Source organism: Oncorhynchus gorbuscha, linkage group LG22, assembly GCF_021184085.1.
Source record: "Oncorhynchus gorbuscha isolate QuinsamMale2020 ecotype Even-year linkage group LG22, OgorEven_v1.0, whole genome shotgun sequence".
In the NCBI taxonomy this organism is placed as follows: domain Eukaryota; kingdom Metazoa; phylum Chordata; class Actinopteri; order Salmoniformes; family Salmonidae; genus Oncorhynchus; species Oncorhynchus gorbuscha.
The window spans coordinates 36036172-36053513 of record NC_060194.1 but is presented as its reverse complement, the minus strand read 5'-3'; the positions used below and the strand labels follow the sequence as shown (position 1 = coordinate 36053513).

The following is a 17342-nucleotide window of genomic DNA, read 5'->3' as shown; positions in this document are numbered from 1 at the left end:
AGGCCCTACACCCAAACAAGGGCACTGCGTTCATCCACCTCTGGCCTGCTCGCCTCCCTACCACTGAGGAAGTACAGCTCCCGCTCAGCCCAGTCAAAACTGTTCGCTGCTCTGGCCCCCCAATGGTGGAACAAACTCCCTCACGACGCCAGGACAGCGGAGTCAATCACCACCTTCCGGAGACACCTGAAACCCCACCTCTTTAAGGAATACCTAGGATAGGATAAGTATTCCCTCTCCCCCCCCCCTTTAAGATTTAGATGCACTATTGTAAAGTGACTGTTCCACTGGATGTCATAAGGTGAATGCACCAATTTGTAAGTCGCTCTGGATAAGAGCGTCTGCTAAATGACTTAAATGTAAATGTAAATTAACCAGGCGCATCTCCAGGCTACAAACAAATTTACTCCAGCTAATACCTCTTTTGCCAACTGGCCTGGACCCTTTGTCGACACGGAGCCCCGCCGTTCCATCATGACTGGTCTGCCGACGTAATTCCATCCGTTGTGCTCTCAACCGGCCTTAGCCGGACGTCGGTGCAGACGCTTCTACTAGCACCCGGCCTGTTTCTGTTTCTGAACAAAACGTGTCTCCCACCTGCTAGCGTAGTAACGACTACCGAGCGGCTTCCCTGTTTCATCTATTGCTGTTCACTGGACCCTATGATCACTTCGCATTATAGCTGATACCTGCTGGACTGTTCATTAATCACGGTACTCCATTTTGTTTATTTTGTTTTTCTGTCGGCCCCAGCCTCGAACTCAGGCCCTGTGTGTAGTTAACTGACCCTCTTTGCCCATTGATCGCCATTTTACCTGTTGTTGTTGTCTTACCCGTTGTTGTCTTAGCTAGCTCTCCCAATCAACACCAGTGATTGCTTTATACCTCGCTTTATGTCTCTCTCTAATGTCAATATGCCTTGTATACTGTTATTCAGGATAGTTATCATTGTTTTAGTTTACTGCGGAGCCCCTAGTCCCACTCAACATGTCTCAGATACCTCTTTTGTCCCACCTCCAACACATGCGGTGATCTTACCCAGCATAACTAGTGCATCCAGAGATGCAACCTCTCTTATCGTCACTCAATGCCAAGGTTTACCTACACTGTACCCGCACCCTACCATACCCCTGTCTGTACATTATGCCCTGAATCTATCCTACCACGCCGAGAAATCGCCTCCTGCGCCAATGTACTAGACGGCCAGTTTTGATAGCCTTTCGCCGTACCCTCAACCTACTTCTCCTCTGTTCCTCGAGTGATGTAGAGGTTAACCCAGGCCCTGTGCGTCCCTAGGTACTTTCATTTGTTGACTTCTGTAACCGTAAAAACCTTGGTTTCATGCATGTTAACATCAGAAGCCTCCTCCCTAAGTTTGTTTTACTCACTGCTTTAGCACACTCAGCCAACCCTGATGTCCTTGCCGTGTCTGAATCCTGGCTTAGGAAGGCCACCAAAAATTCGGAGATTTCCATCTCCAACTACAACATTTTCCGTCAAGATAAAAATGCCAAAAGGGGAGGAGTTGCCATCTACTGCAGAGATAGCTTGCAAAGTTCTGTCATACTTTCCAGGTCTTTGGCCAAACAGTTCGAGCTTCTAATTGTAAAAATGAATCTCTCCGGAAATAAGTCTCTCACTGTTGCCACCTGTTATAGACCCACCTCAGCTCCCAGCTGTGCCCTGGACACCATATCTGAATTGATTGCCCCCTATCTAACTTCAGAATTCGTTCTGTTAGGTGACCTAAACTGGCATATGCTTAACACCCCAGCAGTCCTACAATCTAAGGTAGATCGTGCAATCTCACACAAATCATCAACGAACCCACCAGGTACAACCCTAAATCCGTAAACATGGGCACCCTCATAGATATTATCCTGTCCAACTTGCCCTCCAAAAACACCTCGGCTGTTTTTAATCAGGTTCTCAGCGATCACTGCCTCATTGCCTGCATCCGCTACGGGTCTGCTGACGAGCAAACAAGTACCCCTCATCACAGTCAAATGCTCCTTAAAACACTTTTGCGAGCAGGCATTTCTAATCGAGCTGGCTCGGATATGCTGGAAAGATATTGACCTCATCCCGTCAGTAGAGGATGCCAGGTCATTCTTTAAAAGTAATTCCTCACCATCTTAGATAAGCATGCCCCTTTCAAGAATTGTAGAACTAAGAACAGATATAGCCCTTGGTTCACTCCAGACCTGACTGCCCTCAACCAGCACAAAGACATCCTGTGACAGACTGCGCTAGCATCGAATAGTCCCAGCATCCGCTACAAGACCATGGTGCTTGCCTACGGAGCTGTGAGGGGAACGGCACCTCAGTACCTCCAGGCTCTGATCAGGCCCTACACCCAAACAAGGGCACTGCGTTCATCCACCTCTGGCCTGCTCGCCTCCCTACCACTGAGGAAGTACAGCTCCCGCTCAGCCCAGTCAAAACTGTTCGCTGCTCTGGCCCCCCAATGGTGGAACAAACTCCCTCACAACGCCAGGACAGCGGAGTCAATCACCACCTTCCGGAGACACCTGAAACCCCACCTCTTTAAGGAATACCTAGGATAGGATAAGTATCCCTCTCACCCCCCCCTTTAAGATTTAGATGCACTATTGTAAAGTGACTGTTCCACTCGATGTCATAAGGTGAATGCACCAATTTGTAAGTCGCTCTGGATAAGAGCGTCTGCTAAATGACTTAAATGTAAATGTAAGTCAGGAACCAATACATGCAGTCAGTCAGCAAAGCAAAGGCTAGCTTTTTCAAACAGAAATGTACATCCTGTAGCTCTAACTCCAAAAAGTTTTGGGACATTGTAAAGTCCTTGGAGAACAAAAGCACCTCCTCCCAGCTGCCCACTGCTCTGAGGCTAGGAAACACTGTCACCACCGATAAATCCACGATAGTCAAGAATTTCAATAAGCATTTCTCTATTTCCTCCTGGCTACTCCAACCCCGGCCAACCACTCTGCACACCCCGAAACTACTCGCCCAAGCCTCCCCAGCTTCTCCTTCACCCAAATCAAGATCACAGATGTTCTGAAAGAGCTGCAAAACCTGGACCCGTACAAATCAGCTGGGCTAGACAATCTGGACCCTCTCTTTCTAAAAGTATCCGCCGCCATTGTTGCAACCCCTATTACCAGCCTGTTCAATCTCTCTTTCGTATTGTCCGAGATCTCTAAAGATTGGAAATCTGCCGCGGTCATCCCTCTCTTCAAAGGGGGTGACACTAGACCCAAACTGTTACAGACCTATATCCATTCTGCCTTGCCTATCTAAAGTGCCCAATGTGCCCTTGAGCAAGGCACTTAAACCCTATTGTGCTCCAGGGGTGCTGTGATATTATTGCTGACCCTGTAATACAACACTTTTCACTGCACCTTTCTGGTGCATGTGACAATAAAACATATTTGTATTTTATGTGTTGATGTGTCTGCACGATACTTTATTACCCTCTTCTTTATAAATAGCTGTCATGATCCAAGGATGTAAAGATCCAAGATGGATAGTACTGACTTCTCTGAATCTGCATTGACCAGTTCCAGAATCATCCCGGTAAGCTTTTCATATTAAAGGCATCAAGAGTGAATCCTGAGACTTTTTTGTTATTTTTTAGCATGTTTTTCCTCGTAACTTACTGAGAACAGACCTTTTTCTACTTCACACATATTAACAATTCAAATCTGTCATTAAAGCGAACAAGCAGGCTACAGACATGTTAATAAACAAACATTGACAAAGGCAATTATTACCCCTAGTCTAAGCCTGGGGTTCTACTAAGCTAATATATGGAATTGATCAAGGATCATTTAGGTATTTGAATAACAACTTCATACATGGAAAAACAGATACTCCAAAAGCACATAAAAATATCATTTGTTTTCAAGTGTCTTTCCTATTTCTGAGCGATATAAGAAATATCAAAATATTGTTATTTTGTTTTCCCATATTTACTGTATGTTTTGGTGAGAAGAGCGATTTTTGGGATGTCTTATGGTCTGACAAACACCGCTCTAGTTCTGACTGTGCAAATGCCATATACCTTAGGCCTAAATAGTCTCATTGATGCTATATGAGTGATAAAGTATGGTCACATTTCATTTGGACTGTTAAAACCTACCCTTTGGAATGACTTCCATAGCAACAGTGAATCTATTTAGACCTCAGAACAACAAAAGATCTCTCCTTCTAACGAAAGCACATTGGTAATAGTCAGTGACAAATATCATAACCAAGCCCAGCCCTGCTAAGCTAGACCAAACGGTAGCTGTAGATAGATACATTCTGCAGTGGGAGGTGCTTCCCATCCTATTTTATTTTTCTGATAGTGGTTATGACTTTGAGAAATTCAACATGTACAGTTGAAGTCGGAAGTTTACATACACTTAGGTTGGAGTTGTCGTGTCTTTGGCTATGCAGGATTAAGTGATATGACATGCTATTCTATAAAATCCTTTCTCTGTAATAATATTACCTGACTGAGCTAATCATGTAAATGTAATTAACTAGAAATTCGGGGCACCACAAATATTTATAGAGCAGTTATCTTCCGAATAAACTCTAAAAGACCTAGTAATATTTTACATCAATAGCAGTCAATATTAATCGTCACGTTATTTCAGTCTCATCTGAAAGTTGTAAATTTTCACAAACCCTGGCTAACAAGTTGAATAAGCAATACAAAATTGGGTTTAATTATGTATTTACTAAATACCTAACTATTCACACAGAATGACATATACACACAATGAATCATACCTTGATTACAAATTAAGTCATAAAGGAAAACGTCCCTAGCGGACGGAACAGATATGACAGCTAGTTACACAAAAGAAAAGGATTTGAGTGAAAGAGCGGGAAGACTTGAGGAACAAAAGGAGAAGCAATGCTATTGTAAATACAGTATCTTATGCATTCTAAATTACCGCCCATTTGGAAAAAGAAAATGCAATCAATATTTACTCTGAGCTGAGCTTCGGTAGGTTGGTGGTAGATGGAAGGCCGTGTTGCCCAACAGAGTCCTTTGTCCTTTGAAGAATGTCTCTGCTGGTAAATTGAATATGTTGTAGTAACATCGTTGTGTGGTAGATGGGATAATCTGTCTGTTTTTTCCTAGCCCATGTTTGCAGCTTCTGTTGCTAACTCAATGGCTAGGAGGTATCATTTCTGTGGTGAATAAGAGTTCAAAGTTCATACCATTCGCAACCAAAGCTCACACTGAGGTTGGCTTCGTTCTGTAGTTATTATATAATATATATGCCATTTAGCAGACGCTTTTATTCAAAGCGACTTACAGTCATGTTCTGAACCCTTCTGACATCGGATCGTCATCCTGATGTACCCAGAAAAGGAGGTTACATTTTCGTCAAGGCTTTATATAGTGGAGGGAGAAGGGTGTGTTTTCATAGTTATATAACCCATGTCTCTTCACAGGGGTGGGCCACTGATTGAGCAGAGCCCTAACCTTACGAAAACCCAAATCTCTCATTTGGAAGCTAAAGTTACATTTCATCTTTTCACCAATAATTTCATATTCAAACATTTAAATTGTACAACAATTCCATGTGAATCTGATAGCTACAATGTGTAGACTTTCCACTGTAGAGTTTATGTCATTGATGAGAATGTCTCAGATGACAACCAAACTGACATCATATTCATTAAGTACCAACGCATATGTCCAACTGGTTGGATTACCAAAATATGGTTATTTCCCCCCACCTTCTGATGTTCCCAGAATCCCTATGTTAACCAAGGGATTTTCAATAGTCCCATCAGTAGGGTAGAGAGAGGAAAAAGGAGGGGGGAGGTATTTATGACTGTCATAAACCTACCCCCAGGCCATTAGTCATTAACTAATTTTTAACCACTCCACAAATTTCTTCTTAACAAACTATAGTTTTGGCAAGTCGGTTAAGACATCTACTTTGTTCATGACACAAGTAATTTATCCAACAATTGTTTACAGACAGATTATTTCACTTATAATTCACTGTATCACGGCCTCCCGGGTGGTGCAGTGGTCTAAGGCAATGCATCGCAGAGCTAGCTGTGCAACCAGAGATTCTGGGTATGAGTCCAGGCTCTGTTGCAGCCGGCCATGACCGGGAGGCCCATGGGGCGGCGCACAATTGGCCTAGCATCGTCCGGGTTAGGGAGAGTTTGGACGGCAGGGGTATCCTTGTGTCATCGCGCTCTAGTGCCTCCTGTGGTGGGTCGGGCGCAATGCACGCTGACCAGGTCGTCAGGTGTACGAAAGGTTTCCTCCGACACATTGGTGCGGCTGGCTTCCGGGTTGGATGAGCATTGTGTCAAGAAGCAGTGTGGCTTGGTTGGCTTGTGTTTCGGAGGATGCATGGCTCTCGACCATCACCTCTCCCGAGTCCGTACGGGAGTTGCAGCGATGAGACAAGACTGTAACTACTACCAATTGGGGAGAAAACAGAGGTTAAAAAAAACACACACATATAAATATATATATATATATTCCGATAGGCTAATTGACATAATTTGAGTCAATTGGAGGTGTACCTGTGGAGGTATTTCAAGGCCTACCTTCAAACTCAGTGCCTTTTTTTGTGAATGTTGACCTGTCTTGCTCACATCGGCTACCGAGAGCATTATCACACAGTCATACAGAACAGCTGGTGCTCTCATGCTTCAATGTTGCTTCCCTCGACGCGAGCATAAAAGGCATTTAGCTCATCTGGTAGGCTCGTGTCACAGGGCAGCTTGTGTCTGGGTTTCCCTTTGTAGACGTAATAGTTTTCAAGCCCTGCTATTCCTAACCGTAGGTCATCAATTTTATTTTCATTGCGTCCTTTTTTCCTCTGTCTTTTCTTCATGGAAATGACGGGGATCTGGGCCTGTTCCTGACAGAACACAGAACATTCAAGACAGAACATTCATAGACAAGGACAGCTGAAGGACAGAACTACATTTCAAACTTCACACATTGCCTACATATTAGCACATACACACAATATCTAGATCAAATAGGTGAGAGGAGTTATACCGTGAGGTGTTGCTTCATCTGTTTTTTAAAACCAAGTTTGCTGTTCACTTTAGAAATCTTTGATTAACTCAGTGTTGCTGACCCTTGTTGACCCTTAAATTGTATCTGCACATTGGCCTTTTCCCATTTGGGCAAAAGTCCATCCTCTACATTCTCTCTCCTCTGTCCGCTGTGACCGACACTGACATTCCTGTCTTGCAGGAAATCACGTACAGAACGAGCAGTATGGCTGGTGGCATTGTCATGCTGAAGGGTCATGTCAGGATGAGCCTGCAGGAAGTGTACCACATGAGGGAGGAGGATGTCTTCCACGTAACGCACAGCCTGCAATGGCAACAAGCTCAGTCCGATGATGCTGTGACACACCGCCTCAGACCATGACGGACCCTCCAACTCCAAATTGATCCTGCTCCAAAGTACAGGCCTCGGTGTAATGCTCATTACTTCGACGATAAACGCGAATCCGACCATCACCCCTGGTGAGACAAAAACGCGACTCATCAGTGAAGAACAATTTTTGCCAGTCCTGTCTGGTTCAGCGACAGTCGGTTTGTGCATATAGGCGACGCTGTTGCCGGTGATGTCTGGTGAGGACCTGCCTTACAACAGGTATACAAGCCCTCAGTCCAGCCTCTCTCAGACTATTTTTATTTATTTTCACCTTTAACCAAGTAGACTAGTTGAGAACAAGTTCTCATTTGCAACTGCGACCTGGCCAAGATAAAGCAAAGCAGTGTGACACAGACAACAACACAGAGTTACACATGGAATAAACAATAAACAAGCCAATAACACAATAAACAAGTCAATGACACAGTAGAAAAAGAAAGTCTATATACAGTGTGTGCAAAAGGCATGAGGAGGTAGGCAATAAATAGGCCATAGGAGCGAATAATTATAATTTAGCAACTTAATGAGCAGATGATGATGTGCAAGTAGAGATACTGGAGTGCAAAGAGCAGAAAAGTAAATTAAATAAAAACAGTATGGGGATGAGGTAGGTAGATTGGGTGGGCTATTTGCAGGTGGACGATGTACAGCTGCAGTGATCGGTTAGCTGCTCAGATAGTTGATGTTTAAAGTTGATGAGGGAAATAAAAGTCTCCAACTTTAGCGATTTTTGCAATTCGTTCCAGTCACTGGCACGAATTGCAAGGAAAGGAAAGGCGGCCAAATGAGGTGTTGGCTTTGGGGATGATCAGTGAGATATACCTGCTGGAACGTGTGCTACGGGTGGGTGTTGTTATCTTGACCAGTGATCTGAGATAAGGCGGAGCTTTACCTAGCATAGACTTATAGATGACCTGGAACCAGTGGGTGCGGCGACAAATATGTAGCGAGGGCCAGCCGACTAGAGCATACAGGTCGCAGTGATGGGTGGTATAAGACGCTTTGGTAACAAAACGGATGGCACTGTGAAAGACTGCATCCAGTTTGCTGAGTAGAGTGTTGGAAGCTATTTTGTAGATGACATCGCCGAAGATGAGGATAGGTAGGATAGTCAGTTTCACTATGGTAAGTTTGGAGGCGTGAGTGAAGGAGGCTTTGTTGCGAAATAGAAAGCCCGATTCTAGATTTGATTTTGGATTGGAGATAATTAATATGAGTCTGGAAGGAGAGTTTACAGTTTAGCCAAACACCTAGATATTTAGAGTTGTCCACATATTCTAGGAGGGTGCGGGCAGCGAATGGTTTAAAAGCATAATTTGGTTTTACTAGCATTTAAGAGCAGTTGGAGGCCACGGAAGGAGTGTTGTCTGGCATTGAAGCTCGTTTGGAGGTTAGTTAGCACAGTGTCCAAGGAAGAGCCATAACTATACAGAATGGTGTCGTCTGCGTAGAGGTGGATCAGGGAATCACCCGCAGCAAGAGCGACATCATTGATATATAAAGAGAAAAGAGTCGGCCCAAGAATTGAACCCTGTGGTACCCCCATAGAGACCGCCAGAGGTCCGGACAACATGCCCTCCGATTTGACACACTGAACTCTGGAGGCGGAGCTGTTGGCCGGGGTTGGAGTTGCCAGGAGGAAGGCATGGCATGGTTGAGAAATGCTTATTGAAATTTTCGATTATTATGGATTTATGGATTCAGTGGTGACCATGTTACCTAGCCTCAGTGCAGTGGGCAGCTGGGAGGAGGTGCTCTTGTTCTCCATGGACTTTACAGTGTCCCCAAAACATTCTGGAGTTAGAGCTACAGGATGCAAATTTCTGCTTGAAAAAGCTAGCCTTTGCTTTCCTGACTGACTGCGTGTATTGGTTCCTGACTTCCCTGAACAGTTGCATATCGTGGGAACTATTCGATGCTATTGCAGTCCGCCAAAGGATGTGTTTGTGCTGGTCAAGGGCAGTCAGGTCTGAAGTGAACCAAGGGCTATATCTGTTCTTAGTTCTGCATTTCTTGAACGGGGCATGCTTATCTAAGATGGTGAGGAAATTACTTTTAAAGATTGACCAGGCATCCTCGACAGAGATTGAGAAAAATGGGAGAAAGTCCCCAAATACAGTGACCTGGTGACGTAAAAGTCTGACATTATCTTCCTTATTACTCCAGATACCTTGTAACTGGAGATGACTTCAAAACCATTGCCTCCAGTTACTGTGCAGGTTGGGTGCATCATCAAGAGGTTCACATTAGGGAATTCATGCCTGTCCCAACCAAGGACGACTGGAGGGCCAAAGCTACTGGCTTTGAAGAACGGTGGAACTTTCCTTATCGTCTGGGATCAGTGGATGGCAAGCTTGTGGTCTTGCAATCCCCCCTAAACTCCAGCTCCCTGTTCTACAACTACAAGGGGACATTTTCCATTGTCCTCTTGGCGGTTGTGGATGCCAATTACCTCTTCCGGTTAGTGGATGTCGGCAGCTTTGGGAGGAAGAGCGGCAATCTGCCGTTGGTCCTCAGGGATGGCACCCTGGACCTCCCGAAGACAGCCTGATTCTAGAGCAGAGCACTGGGGACGAGTGGTGCCCAGGTCAGCTGTTTGTTCACCTAATATCCTATCCGCAACTGTCCGACAATATGTGATAAAGTGAAAAGCTGAGGCCTGCACTCAACCCTAACCTGCAAATATAGAATATGCACTATAGGCTACAGTATGCAGAACAATTTTTTGGACATGGGGGACAGGATTTGTTGTTGTTGCTTGATTGAGATATGATTCTGCTTATAATTTCCAACATTTTGATAGGCTATTTGTTAGTCAATGTCAGAGTATTGTCAGAAGATATCTTTAGGGTGTTGGCCAGTTCTCTGTTCTACCCTGGGTGGTGTTACAGCGGACCCATATATATGAAAATTGCATTGACCACTTATTGCTTAGCTAATAAAAAATACATTGCATAAAATCGGTGACTCAGTGTCATACTTATCCTGATACCAGACTCGACCAGTGCAACCCTTTACAATACTCCTGGTATTGGATATGACTGAAAAACTATGTCTCACAGACATTCATACATGACCCGTACCTTTATTTGCCAAGGTAGAGTACATGATCAGTGAATATATTCAATGTACAGGCTACAATGTCAGAAACTCATGCTTGGTAATAACTGCATGTATTTACAGTACAACTTGCATCCTTGGCACAAAGTTATTACATTTTACTCAATCAATAGGGTAGTCTAGTGGTTAGAGCGTTGGACTAGTAACTGGAAGGTTGCAAGTTCAAACCCCTGAGCTGACAAGGTACAAATCTGTCATTCTGCCCCTGAACAGGCAGTTAACCCACTGTTCCTAGGCTGTCATTGAAAATAAGAATTTGTTCTTAACTGACTTGCCTAGTTAAACAAAGGTAAATAAAATAATTTGATGCTTTTCAGAGTGTCTTGAAGTCAATACAACCAGCTATGATAGCTGAGGTTCATAGCTAGCTATTTAATATTGACATTGTACTATTGACATTTAACAATCATGTGCATATTTATTGGGGATTAATGATTAACTGTTGGAAGCAATTAAAAACACTGTTCTGAACTAATATTTATACCAAACATTTTAGGTTCCATACACAGATCGGCTACATAGCTAGCTACACATCCATAGGCATACAATTATTGTTATCCTCCACTACACAAAAAGCAAGAAAATAGTTAGCTAACTACATTACTTCAACTGCATTGCATGGAAAATATCAGCAAGGCCAACTTACAAAATTGTCCATTCAATTTTGCAGTAAATGCTTTAGCTAGCTAGATTCTTTACATCCACTGTTTCACAAGACTGACAGCCTGGTTTGATGGTTCTCAGGAGACCCTAAAACATGAAACACAAATTACAATTTCATACTCATGTCAAGATGCCCATAAAGGTAACGTTAGCGAGCTAGCAGGCTAATTTGAGCCAGTCAGCAAGCTTGCTAAATAGCAATTTTCGTAAATTAACTTTATGACAAAAAAATATGCATAATCATTTCTCTACATTAACTAACATACTCAACTGTCCCCCCTAGTATTTTTGTCAGCCATCTTTTCTGGGGAAACTCTCCAGCGTTGAGTCTCAGAGCGTAATATTCATGATAGGAATCACTCCACATTGGCTCTTTTTGAACGGATCTTTTCGGAACCGAATCACTTGTTAAAGAGCCGTTCATTTGGCTCGCTGATTTTGATACTGTTACTACTACTTGTTGACCTCCTGACAGCTCCTTTTTGCAGTGCCATCTAATCATTTGGTCAGTTAAAATGTATGTGAACACACGTGTCAGGATCTGATATCACGGCAGGCAACTTTTTAGGCTTTACATGAGAAATTTGCAATTGCTTCATAGTCGTAGGTACATTTTTTTTAAGCGCGACTGAACGAAGAGTCGTTTGGGAACCAAATGTCTCTTTTAGCTGAATGTAGCCAAATGATCCGGCTCACCGAAAAGATTCGGGATGTCCATCCCTAGTACCAGAAGCATGGCTTTCATTTCTATAGAAACTCTCAGATCCCGCCCATGATATTTTCTGCGTTCTGAAAGTGAAATTTACTCACTCTAGGGATAAGTTTCATTTCTGATGAAACAGGAGTGACCAAGTGACGTCACAGATCAGCCTTTGTAAAACTCAGTTTTTCTTACCCTTGTTTTGTATCTGCCCTGTGTACTGGTCATGTGTATGTAGGCTACAAGAAGCACCTTTTAGTTAGTTTCATTCTCGGGTTCTGTTGATAGAGAAGAGAGAAACAAACACAGTCAAGACTAGATTATGGTATTTGGCTGCACAAGAAGGTGAGATGATTATTATTATTAATACTTTTTTGATGTGAGGACTTATTACATGACATTACAATACAGTATTAATCATGTTTACAAGTTTCCAAATGTTATTTTAGAAAAAACCTTATAGTTTAAAAAACTTGTTGGGACCATACTCCTGTCTTTTTTTTTACATTGTTTTGCTTTACTTGTTTTAGAAAATCTCATTCTCTCAGCAATTGTATTAGTATAAATTAATATAATTTCAGATTTTGCATACAATATAGCTTAGTATTCATATTTATTTTATGCAGTCTTTTTGCTCATCTTTATCAAGGGTGCCAATAATATTTTACCTGGTAGGTCAGATTAAAGTGACATTTCACTCCAAAAGGAACATTTGTTGATTTATTTCAGATATTTATGAAACCAACATTTTCAGATCTTTAACTGTTTTTTTGGTCCTGAACACTTTTTAAAGGGCCAGTGCAATTAAAAATAACCACACCACAAAAAAAACAATATACAATACATAGGTACAAAACTGAAAAAGGTTTGTTAAAACAGGTAACAAAACCCATTAATCATAAATGTACAAATTAACATCAGCAATCTTCAACTTAAATGCACCAAATACCTGTTCATGCCTGTCACTGCCAGAAATACATTTCAGGCATATTGTTTTCCCATCTATGAGAGCCAGCTTCTCCTGGTGGATATGACAGATGGCAACATGGTTCAATCTGCTTTGTGTCTTTGTTGATCGCTGCCACGTCTTCAAACTCCATGACAACCAAATGAAATCAGAATGAAGGCAACAACATTTCTTTTGTTTTGACTACAGGCAGCAAAGATGAGTTGAACCGATAGTTCCAATCTTTGTGTGATGTAAATGTGCAATATGCTTTACTGCCACACTGCCTAATAATGGCTGGTCTTAACAATGATTGGGTTAGCTTTTTAACATGATAGATTCTGCTTTTATTAGCAAAATCATCTATTAACTATCTGGCAATAGGTATAGCTAGCTAGCTGACCACATAGTACTAGTCTATTATGAATTGTACAGTCCCCAAATATTTTTCTTGTCAGCACTCAAGTTTTCAAGATGTGTAACTTTCAAAATACAGAAATCATCCCCAATGATCCATTTTGCATCATATGATGCTGCGGTTTGATAAAATAAAGGAAACACTTGAGTAAATGAAGGACACAAAGTATATTGAAAGTAGGTGCCTCCACACAGGTGTGGTTCCTGAGTTAATTACGCAAGTAACATCCCATCATGTTTAGGGTCATGTATAAAATTGCCCAGTTGCCCGTTATTGTGGTTACATGGCTAGAAGAAGAGATGTCAGTAACTTTGAAAGAGGGGCCTCAAAGGGGGTTTAAAGTGTGTGTCACCAGATCTCAATCCAATTCAACACTTACGGGAAATTCTGGAGTGGTGCCTGAGACAGCGTTTTCCACCACCAGCAACAAAACACTCAATTTGGAATTTCAGTGGAAGAATGGTGCCAAGGTGCATTGAAGCTATTCTGGCTGTTCGTGGTGGCCCAGTGCCCTATTAAGAAACTTTATGTTGGTGCTTCCTTTATTTTGGCAGTTACCTGTACATAAATAATTAGCCTACATCTCAAAGTGTTGTCTAGGTGATATAATGTAGGATAATTAACATGAACGTTTAAAGGCTTAATTCTGTTTACATCCTTAAGGGATGTTTGTCAAATCAAATGTTCATAACAGAAAGAAGGGACAGTGCCTGGTGCACACATCACCCACCTTGCAATCCGAGCGGAGGCCGTTTGAACCTTTTTTACCATGAACATAGTTATTTAAAACATGGAGGTTTATGTCATTTTATGAGGCATTTCTTACTTTATTTCAAATTAGCCTAACCAAAATCACACCATAGAAATGTTGAGGGAATTATTTTAGAAACACTTCCTTATGCCATTGAAACCAGCATTTCTCTCATGTTCAATTGGATTTCTCATGTTCAACTTTCTTTCATTATCCAGCAGACAAAGACACAATCCGACGGACGCCCTTCATTTGGAGCCCTGTAGCTACCTCTCCTCAGCAAACACCACAAAGAGAGGAAGATAGCGAGAGCATAATATACCTAGTGCACGCTGATGAAGTAAGTATACCCCCGTTACCCCCGCAAGTTATGCGCCTGCAAAATTATTGCTTGAGAATGTTATTTGCTAAAAAGCAACTTTTGTCCACTTTAATGGAAATCTACTATAGTAAGGAACTTCATTGTTACCCAGAAATGATTTGATATTGATAGAAAATATCTGCATTGGAACTGTAATGTATTACCAACCACTAGAAATAAGTTACAGGTATCATTCCAAACCTTGACACAACCGTTGTTTTGTCTTAGGTCGACCATGGTTGGAAGGGGCATCCTGGGTTGTTTCATATTGTGTCTGTCTCTGGCCTCAGTATGCGCTGTCAGAGGAACCCTTAGTTCAATAAAGGACCTCAGGGGAATAGAGTTTGGTCACAACTCTCCTCGACACGGCCTCATGCTGCTCCACTGGCTAGCCAACAACATTCACATTGACAACAACGGCAACATGAGACTCAATTTCAACCCAGCCAGGAGAGACTATGGCATTCATTTCTATAGAAATGCAGATGATCCCCGACCATTACCTATTCTGCCCCATCAACGTGAAAGTTACTACTCACTAGGGAACCTTGTTCACAATAACAACAACGGTGCTTTGGCACTTCCTGATTATGTAACTCGAAGATTCTACAACTCAAGGGAACATGAGAACAACAGGGACAGGGTCATACTCAGAGTTAGGGAGGATGGGTCCAATCAGTTCATAGTAGATGAGGTCTATGTCACACAGCACTATCCACCAAATGGAAACACAGGAACTGGCTATGATCCAGACAATACATACCTTGTCAGTTTCAACCTCTTAAGACAAATCCAACGTCTCGCAACCATTGACCGAAATGACATTCCACGTATATATAATGTAGAGATCAACCACAACAGTCTGCAAGAACTGGAAAACATCTGGGGACACACACCTGGTCTGGCACTTCTTCTGGCTATTGTATTGTCCTTTACATTTAGGGCGCAATCATGTCGTGTAACATCACAAAGTACCTTGAAGCATGAAGGTAATGCATTGATTAAGCTTGAGGTGAAAACCACAGATAGAGGAAAAGCCAGGATCATCTGGAGTGGGATCCCCAAGAGGCTATTAGACCAGGGTTTAATGGTGGTTCTTCATAGGAACAATAACAGTGACAGTAAGAGCGAGCTGGAAAGATCATCAGTCGGGAAAAAAGCCTCAGGGAGCTATAACACCTCAGTACCCCTTAACCCTGGTCTCCAGGTCCGGCTCCATAAGGAGGTAAACAATTGGTGGAATTACTTGGGATTTGGGTCTCCAACTGGAGAGGAGATCTGGAGAGGTTCTGAGTTTCACGATGCCAACAGAGAGATTCCTGTTGATATTAACGGACATGACGCCAGTCTGCAGCTCTTCGTAAAGGATGGAAAGGCCTGCGCTCGTCTGTATGTAAAGAAATCCTTCACTGCCTGGAAGAAAACATTTCATAACTCCTGGGTTGGGTTCTACTCTTCTGAAGGCACCCTGGATTATAACACCTGGCAATGGGCTGTACATTTCTCTGAGGAAAGCCACTCTGATTGGGCAGATATACCTGGGTATGACGTCTATGTGTATGAGTCTAGTATGACCATGTCTCCTGGGGTCCAGGTCAGATTCATGCTGGAGAAATCTGGGGGTGAAAAGGCACGCACTCCACCCTGGGAGAGACTTGTCCAGTGGTGAGCTCACCTGATAACATGATATATGACGTTGATATTCTCATTTTTAACTGCTTTTGTACAACATTTCTATACCCTGTTTTTCATTTAGATGTATTTTAATTGTTAATCTGTGTGAAGTGTAAAAGGGAATCTGTTTCCAAAAAGCTACCTGGTATCCCTTCTGTTCCTCTTTCTTTGCTATTTTGAGGGGATGACTACAGGTTGTTGGTGTGGGAGGGAGACTTGACCTGTCCTCATGACAAATCATTCAGTACATTAAAGAGTCTTTTTCTCATTTTTTCTGTTTGATGTATCATGGGCGGGAGACCTTTGTAGGGAAAGAGTGGATACCTAGTCAGTTGTACAACTGAATGCATTCAACTAAAATGCATATTCCTCATTTTACCCAATCGCTCTGAATCCACGCCATCGGTGCCCGGGGAACAGTTGTTGGGGGTTAATTGCCATGATCAAGGGCAGAACGGCAGATTTTTCCACCTTGGCGGCCTGAGGATTTGGGTTGCTGGCCCAGTGCTCTAAAACCACCATGCTACCTGCTTTTGTTGGTTCTGTTTGTTGGTGTTCATTTTTGTGTTTTGTGAAAATTCTATGAAAATGGAAACACAAAAAAACGATGATAAATTCAGAGAAAATATACAATAAAAACCTAAGAAAAACAAACAAAATGGTGGTTTTAATCATCCCAGGATCCACTCTTGAGCCCTTCAATGATATGTTCCTGGAAGATGAGTGTGAAAAGATAGACTGGGATTATGATGGAGCTGGACAATGGTGATTTTGGACAAATCTCATATCAGTAGTCGGTCTATAGTGGTTTCCATACCTATTCACACTATTGTTTGCAAGCGGAGTCAGCCATTACCCACCAGCCAGTCCTGAACCACCATTTAGGAAAGTGAAACACATAATGTAAGGTCAGCCCAGAGCGGTGGGGAACTCCATCACCATGAACCACAGTGTGATGTAGCAACTGATTTAGACCAGGGAATCCTGATGACTTCACTCTCAGACCAATCATTGGTATTAAAGGATCAGGTACATTTAGTGCCAGTCAAAGGGAGAAGAGAAAAATCAGCAGACATTGTGGGTCCCAGGAACCCATGTTGCATACGTCTGGTCCAACCACATCTGTGTGATATACTGCCCTCTACTGGATGTTACAAAGTACTATATTTATCTCACATCAGGGCTGAGTTTCATTTAGACATTTTTGACCCAAAATCATACAAAATTGTGTGTTTCTCTACTCCAACAATTAATCCACAGATAAAAGGGAAAACCTAGTTAGTCTGATTAATCTTTGATTA

General features: G+C 42.5%; 1 protein-coding gene and 1 long non-coding RNA gene across 3 annotated transcripts; one reads left to right on the top strand and one right to left on the bottom strand.

Annotated features, from left to right (window-relative positions):
- Window positions 1-10915: 10915 nt before the first annotated feature.
- LOC124009725 lies at window positions 10916-12076 on the bottom strand. Its single transcript, XR_006834316.1, has 2 exons — window positions 11458-12076; window positions 10916-11278 (listed from the first exon to the last, which is right to left on the bottom strand). It is a non-coding gene; the product is annotated as an uncharacterized LOC124009725 (long non-coding RNA).
- Window position 12077: 1 nt separating this feature from the next.
- On the top strand, window positions 12078-16680 carry LOC124009724. Of its 2 annotated transcripts, none has more exons than XM_046321847.1 (3): window positions 12078-12236; window positions 14225-14346; window positions 14596-16680. In XM_046321847.1, exons 2-3 carry the CDS (start codon window positions 14342-14344, stop codon window positions 16034-16036), a joined length of 1446 nt encoding a protein of 481 aa, XP_046177803.1. In that variant the 5' UTR covers window positions 12078-12236; window positions 14225-14341; the 3' UTR covers window positions 16037-16680. The 2 variants fall into 2 exon arrangements, with proteins under 2 accessions (XP_046177803.1, XP_046177804.1); XM_046321848.1 differs by having other exon boundaries at window positions 12082-12236; window positions 14228-14346.
- The last annotated feature ends 662 nt before the right edge of the window (window positions 16681-17342 follow it).